This window comes from Podarcis muralis, chromosome 7, assembly GCF_964188315.1.
Source record: "Podarcis muralis chromosome 7, rPodMur119.hap1.1, whole genome shotgun sequence".
NCBI classification, from domain to species: domain Eukaryota; kingdom Metazoa; phylum Chordata; class Lepidosauria; order Squamata; family Lacertidae; genus Podarcis; species Podarcis muralis.
The window spans coordinates 16,085,563-16,094,766 of record NC_135661.1 but is presented as its reverse complement, the minus strand read 5'-3'; the positions used below and the strand labels follow the sequence as shown (position 1 = coordinate 16,094,766).

Sequence of the window (9,204 nt, the reverse complement as noted above, 5' to 3'; positions counted from 1 at the left end):
CAGTTTTGACAGCTCCCTGACTTTGATCATTAACATAGTTAAAAGAAAGGGGTCCACGTTTCTTGGAAGCTGTCTCTGTTCATTAATCCTTTGATTTCCCTCCTATGTCTGTTGAGACACTCAGACAACCTGCACTACCCGTTTCAAGCACTGTCACAACACTTTAAACTGTCATGGCTTCCCCCAAAGAATCCTGGGAGTTGTAGTTTATTAAGGGTGCTCATTGCTATTAGGAGACCCCCCACCTACCTCACCAAGCTCCAATTCTCAGAGTGGTTTAACACTCAACCCTTCTTCCCAGAGAATTCCAGAAACTGTTGCTGTGTTTGGGGGTGGGGGCAGATGTCAGAAAATTCAGACAGAAATGGGAATGGCAGTTGCCGATGTTTGATTATTTGCGTGGCTATTCCCTCCCCACCCACAAGTGGAATAAATGAAGACAACGGACACAGAGTTATAGTTTAATGGGCGAAAATGGCCACAACTTTATTGATTACAGGAAAGAAGGGTATTGGCATTAGGCATTGGCCCCTAACCGACTATCCGGTCTAACCGGGAAGGGTTAAACACCAACAGGGGGAGCCACCCGAGATGCATATCCCTAGGCGCTCCCCGAGGGGTTACCGCTCGGGGGCGCGCTTTAGGCCCTAGCCTCCGTAGGTTTCGGACGAGGCGTCGCCCCTCGGAGTCCTTTAACGAACTACCCTTCAAGCATTGGGGGAGGTGATGGCGTTCCTCCCCCCCAACCACATCTGCATGACAATACCCCGGCCAATGCCTACCGCCAAAACCAAGGAAGTTGTGACGATTTGCTACGAGGTAGGCGAAAAAACCAAGTGGCACAAACCAGCCAATTAGCCAAATGGAAAAACTCCTACCAGGCCCCTTGCGGCGACCAGCCGAAGCCCATAGCAAGATCATGGGAAAACCTAAAGGGCGGGAGGGTGGGAAACCTCGTCGATTCTGGGGCCAAAAGGGGCGAGCACGGGGCTTCCCCGACCTTAAGTGGCCTCACTAAGGCCCGCCCCTGCCGCCAGCCGATTGGCTGGCGCGACAGGGGATGGAGTTGGGGAAATCCCTATCTCCCGCGAGGCTGGCGCCAGCCTCGCGGGAGTGAGAGTGGGTGGTCCGTGATCCCGCAAACCCCCCTCCTCCTGAATCTCGGAAGGGGCATTGCGTGGCTATTCCCTCCCCACCCACAAGTGGAATAAATGAAGACAACGGACACAGAGTTATAGTTTAATGGGCGAAAATGGCCACAACTTTATTGATTACAGGAAAGAAGGGTATTGGCATTAGGCATTGGCCCCTAACCGACTATCCGGTCTAACCGGGAAGGGTTAAACACCAACAGGGGGAGCCACCCGAGATGCATATCCCTAGGCGCTCCCCGAGGGGTTACCGCTCGGGGGCGCGCTTTAGGCCCTAGCCTCCGTAGGTTTCGGACGAGGCGTCGCCCCTCGGAGTCCTTTAACGAACTACCCTTCAAGCATTGGGGGAGGTGATGGCGTTCCTCCCCCCCAACCACATCTGCATGACAATACCCCGGCCAATGCCTACCGCCACCGAGCCGTGAACCGGCTCGCCGCCAATACCCTCAGACCTGTAACCAATCCCTAACGCCTTGAAAAATATCAGCCAACCAAATGTCATTGCCAGCATCAGATAGATGCACGCCATCCCAGCGATAAAGCTCTTCCGCGTCAAACCGTATGCGCGGGTGCTGAATAACGCGGCCGCCCCATGCAGCCACTTTGCGCGCCACCGTGCGCTCCACAATCCTCCTAGCCTTATTCACCGCCACTGGTTTCTCCGCATCCCGCCAATATCGCCTTTCCAGCAGGGATGACCACAGTATTGTAATGCCCCCATGTTCTGCCCTCAACCTCTCTAGGTCATTTATCATGTTCCAAATCAGGTCCACCCCTTTCCTATACGCCAGGTCGTTCTCGCCCAGTTGGATAACCAAGGCGCTAGGTGGTCCTTCAGCCGCTATCTTCCTGGATACGGCTGGGAAAAACTCTTCCCAACGCATACCCCTCCTAGAAATCCATGACAATTTAACCCTGCTGGGCAGCTGTAACTCCTTATCCCAGCCCCTTTGTTCGGCACGCTGCCTAGCCCAATAAACGATGCTGTGGCCGAGGATCCACAGTCGAACCACACCAGTACCTGAAATGAGAGAATCGGAAAAGCAGATCAGGAGAAGAGCCGGGGGGCAAGTTGAGGGGGGGAAAAGCTGAGGGGATTTCAGAAAGGGTTACCGTATGTAACCCCGGTATGCGTTAGGTTTCCATCGACCCATGTCCATAATTCTTTCAGCTGGTAAACCCATATGTGCGGCGGTGGTTGCCGCCCCAATGCGAAAGGAGTGCGCGGCGTACTCCTCCTGAGGAAGCCCGATGGCAGCAAGTGCCTTGCGCATGACCCTCGTGAACTGTTGTTTCGAGAGGGCTGAACCGTCAGAATGTAAGAAAAAGGGGCCACTAGACTCTGGTCTTACACACAAGAATTTCCTAGCATCCTTTACTGGGCAAGGGCCTGCCTTTTGCGTCGCCTGCAGGCGAACGAAGGCACCCCTGCCAAGCTGATCAGTCTTCGAGCTACGGATTTTTAACGTCACCTGCGCCCTGTCTACGGTTACGTCCTCCAACAATAACCCTTTAGGAGCCGTGCGGTCCTCGCAGACCACTTCGCCTATGCGTAGGGCGCCAAAAAATGCAAAAGAGAACGCTGCTGAAAATAACCTGGCTTCATATCTTGACCAGCAAAAGGCCCTCAGCTTCCTGCGGATCTGGGTGAGTATATCTAAGGTTATGGGCTGTCTCCTGTCCCGGCCGTGAGGCCTGGACCTGCGCCAGCCCTCTAGCATCTTCCGCACCACGAAATGCGAACAGGGATCGGTGGAAAACAAAGTTTTGGAAAAGAAGGATATAGCAGCCGAATGAATATTGAGGGTTTTGGGGGCCCGACCAAGATCTCTAAGGTGAACCAAATACTCAATGACATGCGACTTAGATGGTGGCTTGCCCGGCTTGAACCGCTCCTTTTTGATGCGAAAGGATGTGAAGTCTAGCCACGCCTTATTATAAGATCTCAGGGTAGAAGGCGCTAGCGCAGACAATACTCCCTTCAAAGCTTCTTGTTGCCAATATTCCATAGATGCTCCGGGAATGGTTGTGGCTGCTGCTGCGCATCCGGCGCCAATGAGCGAAAGCGTTCCATCTGGAAACGAGACAGAGCATCCGCGATGTTATTATCAATCCCCGGTACAAACTTGGCTGAAGCGTGGAGGTTCAACCGCAAGCAGGAAAGAACAAAGTACCGTAAAAGGGACGCTACCCTGGGTGAGCGTGATGATTGTTTATTTAAAACTGACACGACCGCTAGATTGTCCGTCCAGAAACAGATCCTATGGTTTCTGAACTGGTCTTCCCATAAGTGAATTGCAACCACGATGGGAAAGAATTCTAAGAATGTCAAGTCGCGTAATATTGGTTTACCTTGCCAGGAAGCAGGCCAGTGCTGGGCACACCACTGGCCCCTGAAGTAGACCCCAAAACCTAAAGACCCGGCCGCATCAGAATGTACTTGGAAATCAGATTGCAGCGCCAGACTATCCTGCCAAAGCGATATGCCGTTGAAACCATCCAGAAATTGCAACCAAACCCGAAGGTCCGCCTTCACTGCCTTGGAGAGGCGAACCCTGTGATGGGGTGACCTTAAGCCCGAGGACAACCTTGCCAGGCGGCCGCAGAAGGGACGGCCGGGGGAAATTACACGGCAGGCGAAGTTGAGATGCCCTAGGAGGGATTGAATTAGCCTCAAGGTGACCTTCTTTAGGGGCAGTATTTGGCCGATAAGTTCTCTTAGGGCAACCAATTTATCAGCTGGTAGGCGCGAGGTTTGGGCTACGGTGTCGAGTTCAATGCCCAGGTAGGTCATGGTAGTGACCGGACCCTCAGTCTTATCACCTGCCAGGGGTACCCCCAGTTCCCCAGCCAAGGCCTCGAAGGCCAGGAGGAGGGACCTGCACTCCCCAGCGTCCTTTGCCACCAAAATAAAATCATCGAGATAATGACCCACCCCTAAAGCGCCAGTTCTAAACTTTAGAGCCCATTCCAAGAATGTGCTAAAGGTCTCGAATGCAGCACAGGCAATAGAACAACCCATGGGCATGGCTTTGTCAATGAAATAAGCCCCCTGGAATTTGAAACCCAACCAACGATGGTCTTCCGGATGAACCGGGAGTAGGCGAAATGCTGACTCTATGTCGCATTTTGCCAAAAAGGCGCCGCTGCCAAAGCTCCGCACCAACCGCACAGCTTGATCAAATGACGAATACTTCACTGTGCACATCTCTTGGGGAATGGCGTCATTAACCGAGGATCCTTTGGGATAGGACAGGTTATGTATCATTCTAAATTCGCCAGGAGCCTTCTTTGGGACAATACCAAGCGGGGAGATATGAAGCCCCGCAATAGGCGGAGTTGCGAATGGCCCAGCCACCCTGCCGGCTGCAATCTCCTTCTGTATCTTTTTAAGCGCAATGTCAGGCCTTTCTAAGACTGATTTCTGGTTAGGGGGGCAACTGGAATTGGGTGTGAAAGCAACCGGAATCCTAAAACCTTTCGAAAACCCTTCATCAAGTAGCTGAGCTGCACGTCTATCTGGGTAAAACTTTAATAGTGCTCTCAAGGGCTCCAATTTTATCGGAGAGCACGCAAGGCATAGGGAGATGTTAGTAACGGGCCCCAGCTGGCACTTGGGCTGGGGCTGCAGTTCCGGAGGGGCCACCCCTGTTTCCCCGGGAGAGATGACCCCTGCCCCCCCGAAAGGGCTGCTGCCTCCCCTTGAAGCAGTTGACTGCCGGGTGGTTGCCTAAGCACCTATCGCATTCATGCAGGTACTTACAGGTAACGCGCTGACAGGTACCCTTGTTGAAATCCCAGCACTGTCTACGGCGTTGTGTCTCTACCTTACCCGCTTTTGGCTGTTGTGCGGATTTTTTCTCGATATTGGGCCCCACGTGGTCAAACCAGCAATTGTTGTCCTTTTGGTCCCATCGGGTTGAAGACAGCAGCGAGGCATTTCTCCGGAAGTCTTCATCGTACGCTAAGGCAGCTTCATCTCCTGCCTGCTCCCGTGCCCTCCTGACGTGTGCCAGGTAGGATACGAGATGCGCGCCCCTCTTGGGATAACAACTTGACACCACAGCCATGAACACTTGATAGCCATTAAGCCAATTCTCAAACGTTCGCTCCACCCGGGGTACCCTGTACCTCCTTTTTCCATAATACTTAATTTTTTCCCCTTTTCCCTTGACCTGCGCTGGGGGAAGCAGCGAAAACATATCAACGTAATTTCCATTCAATATCTTGTTCCTCTTTCTCTTAGAGAGGTGGTTCCCCAGAATAAAGTCAGTGGCAACATTAGTTGAGACTTTAACGTCTGGAACCAGAGCCCCATCCTTCCACTCCAGTGTGCCATTAAACGTTCTCCTGTGAGAGTTGGCCCTCCTTTCATGAACCCACTGAGGAGCCCCAACGTCCTCTCCCTCCCCCCAATAAGTCTCCATAGGGGCGTCGCTATCCCCTTCTGATGAGGAGGTACCTGTTTCTTCATCGGAGTCCGAAGAGTCCCTCTTCTTGCTTTTCTTCGACCGGTGCTTCTTCTTCGCCTTCCGCTTTCCACCCCGCGGTGTGTCGTCCCGGGGTGCCGGGTCGCTGGCAGCGGCTACCTGCTGAGGGGTCAGCTCCTCCTCGGAAGATGACTCCTCCGAGGTGCTTTGTTGTCTAGGGTTATCCTGGAAAACACTGGGAACATCAATCACCTCCTGGCGCGGGGCTGATGTAGAAGCCACCGCTGGCCTAGCCCTTTGAGCGCTCGCCCTAGGTTTTTTAGCTGGTGCCTTGCCCTTCTGTGGACCTGACTTTGCTTTTTGCGTTTTTGCAGCTTGTAAGCGCGTCCGTGGCCTGCTGGGGGCCTGCTCTACCAAATTAGCTGCACTAGTGGAGGGACCATCCTGACCTTGCTGACTGGGGGGGGTGTCCGGTATGCAATCCTGTGACACCTCGACTATGTTCGGGGAGGGAGTGATAGGCGCCCTGCACTGGGCATAGAATGATTGCAGCGCAGAAAAGAGTTGGGCCAAGGCCTGAGGGTTACATGGGCCTGTAGGTATTAGAGCGTTGCCGTGCAGCGATTGTTGGGGGTTGCTGCCGCTCTCCATGATCGAGTTGAAAGTAGCGCTTCGGGATGAGCGCAAATCTGATCAGCAAACAAACGAATGTCGATTTATTTATAGATTTGTTACTATTATTGTTGTTTTATTTTATTTATTTATTTATTTATTACTATTACTATTTATTTTCTTTTATTTATTTTATTTTATTTTATTTATTTATTTATTTATTTATTTATTTATTTATTTTTCTTATTATTTATTTAAACTATTTATGTATTTTCTGAATATTTATATATTTATTTATTTTGTTTATTCACTTATGTATTTATAAGCATATATATGTGTTTGATTGCTATTATATCTGTGCTAAAGTAACTGGGGGTAAAGCCCCTCCTAATTTAACCTGTTAAAGTTGGCTGGAGACCTGGGAAAACAGCAAGATTAAACTGCCAGGAAAAGCTCCAAATCTCCTCTGGGGAACAATGGCCCTTGATTACTGATCGTTAACCTTACAATTTCCCTGCTACCTGGCGAGATAGGGTTTCTATGGCAACAAATGAGCCAGCCAGCGGCAATAGCAAACTATCAATGCAGCAACCCAGGCGTTCCTATGGCAACGCTACAAACCAGCCATGCGAAGTAGGCCTGGAGGAAAGCAATGCACAGTTCAACGTCATAAAGCAACAGACTTCCTAAGGGTTATAAATGCTTCAACAACGGCCAAAAAACCGGCAAAACTATAGCCTAAAACCTGCAATGATACAGTATACGTGAAATTAAGTCAATGCGGCCACCACGCTTGCTGCTATTATTATGATGCCGTGCAGCCACCAGTCGCCCACTCGGGCTTATTTTATGAGGGGACTCGCGGGTCAACCTGCCTATGGCAAAATGGCGGCGGTAACTTTTGGCCTTAGGGAATCCGTCGCCAAGCAAGATGGCGCCTTACGCTCAGCACACCAACAAAGCAAACAATTATTCCCAGCAACAGCAAGTGGGCCCCGCTAATGGGCCTGAAATCGCTCCACAAATTCGCAGTTCCCTGATCAGCAGCGAACCCCAGGCAAGGTAGCCGATGCTTTCGCCAAAATGGCCGCAGCTAAAGCCACGTGGAACACCCAAGATGGCGACCGTTGCCTAGGTAACCAGAATGCTGCCGGCCACAGCCGTAGGTGCAGCAAACCTCGCTCCCCCGCCAAAGAAACACAGACCCTGGGCGCAGAGGCCGCCAAACCCCACTATGTCCCCAACAGCCTCCCGTTCCCTTATGTAACCTGCAGTGAGCGCTGCCGCTGCTCACTATGTTGATCCGTCCTTGATGATTCAGCGAAGCGGCGTGGCCTCAGCGACGTGCCGGTGGCTCGTGGGGGGGGGTGGATGCAGGCGGCGCGCTTCTGCGGAGCCGCTCGTCAGCCGGTAGCGCGGTTTTCAGCAGCGGCCAGAAGCGTTCAAAAAAGGCAGACCGAGGTCTTTACCAGCGGGGCAATCGACACCGCTCTTCTGAATCAGCTGTTGGGCGGGCGTTGGAAAGACCGCAGCACAACTGCCCCCGCTCCGATCCTGCAGCCGCAGCTCCGGTGAAGAGCGGCCGCCTAACAGCTGAGCTGCTGCTTTTTGTTGAGCCGCTAAAATACTGCCGAGCAACAAAGGAAAACCCGGAAGCCCAGCTGGTGAGCGGCAAGCAATCAGCTGTAGCGCGGCTGTATCCGAAAGGGGAGAATAAACGACGACTCAACGGAGGTCTTCAGGGGATCCAAACCTCGTCGATTCTGGGGCCAAAAGGGGCGAGCACGGGGCTTCCCCGACCTTAAGTGGCCTCACTAAGGCCCGCCCCTGCCGCCAGCCGATTGGCTGGCGCGACAGGGGATGGAGTTGGGGAAATCCCTATCTCCCGCGAGGCTGGCGCCAGCCTCGCGGGAGTGAGAGTGGGTGGTCCGTGATCCCGCAAACCCCCCTCCTCCTGAATCTCGGAAGGGGCATTGTCCCGTGTCCAGAATGGAAATCAGTCCAGCAAATATTATCAATATGCACTCTTGTTCTTGCTTTCAGTCCGCAAGCGATATGTAATGGATCATGCTCCCACCGTTCTGCAGTTTGCTGCCTTTGCATTGAAATGAATGGATTGGAGCAATGACAACAAAATTTACATCACTTACAAAGCTAATCACATTAGTTGCATCATTTCAGCACAGCCAGTGCCGTGTAGTTTTTTTGGGGGGGAGATGATCTGCAGCAGAACCGAGACATTGGGGCAGGCATCAAAATCAGGGCAGGACAGAAAATGATGCCTTCTTACATCTCTAGGAACAGCTAACAAAGGGGAATGGTATGTGTGTGACCAGTCCAGTATAATAAATCCACCACTATGGCACATTACAGAATATCTCTCCCCCCCCCCTCAAATTTAAAAAAGCACCACCCTACTTGGAGGGACCTTTCTTGTGCACCCTTTTGCAAACCCAGCCTTTGCTGAATCCTCTCTCTTACACCCCCTACCGCCACCCCCTGCCACCTCTCCCTTGGGACAGCCTTGCTAACAGACACTGCTCATCTGTAGCAACCACAAGCAAGGCGAACAGGAACCCTGCCTGACAGCCCTGTTCCCTTATAAATCACTGAGGCCTGGAAGTCGCCACATTTCTAAATATTGATAGTGTCATGGGGGAGAGCTCAGGGCTTGAGAGAGAGCCCCCATTCACCAGGGGAGAGAGAGACGCCGCTGTTATTTCTGGCTTTGTCAACAGAGGTGATGTGTGGGTTGCCTGTGTGTGGGGACAGAGCTCCAAGGAGCCATTGCCCGGGTGTTTGAGAAGCAGCTGAGTGCCCAGGGGGATATTTGTTCTGGGGTCAGGGACCTGGAAAGAGCTTGGCTGTCAGACGAGCTTTGAAAGAACCAACCTGGGTGTATGGAACTTGGCGGCGAGGCTTGCTCCTCATCTCTTGACCCTGCTCAGGCAGGAAAGACGGGATTCTGGAGCTGCAGATCAGTCAAGGCAGCAGGAATCAGGATTCAGACT

General features: G+C 52.3%; 1 protein-coding gene across 1 annotated transcript; it reads right to left on the bottom strand.

Annotated features, from left to right (window-relative positions):
* Nucleotides 1-3,051: 3,051 nt before the first annotated feature.
* LOC144328297 (uncharacterized) lies at nt 3,052-6,232 on the bottom strand. Its single transcript, XM_077930951.1, has 2 exons — nt 4,984-6,232; nt 3,052-4,799 (listed from the first exon to the last, which is right to left on the bottom strand). Exons 1-2 carry the CDS (start codon nt 6,230-6,232, stop codon nt 3,133-3,135), a joined length of 2,916 nt encoding a protein of 971 aa, XP_077787077.1. The 3' UTR covers nt 3,052-3,132.
* Between the last annotated feature and the right edge of the window lie 2,972 nt (nt 6,233-9,204).

Bases quoted from the DNA above. Each gene is read 5' to 3' on its own strand.
- LOC144328297 (XM_077930951.1), bottom strand. From the start codon at position 6,232: ATGGAGAGCGGCAGCAACCCCCAACAATCGCTGCACGGCAACGCTCTA. The intron at 4,800-4,983 runs GTAAGGTAGAGA...CCGGGGAAACAG, and splicing joins CGCACAACAGCCAAAAGCGG to GGGTGGCCCCTCCGGAACTG.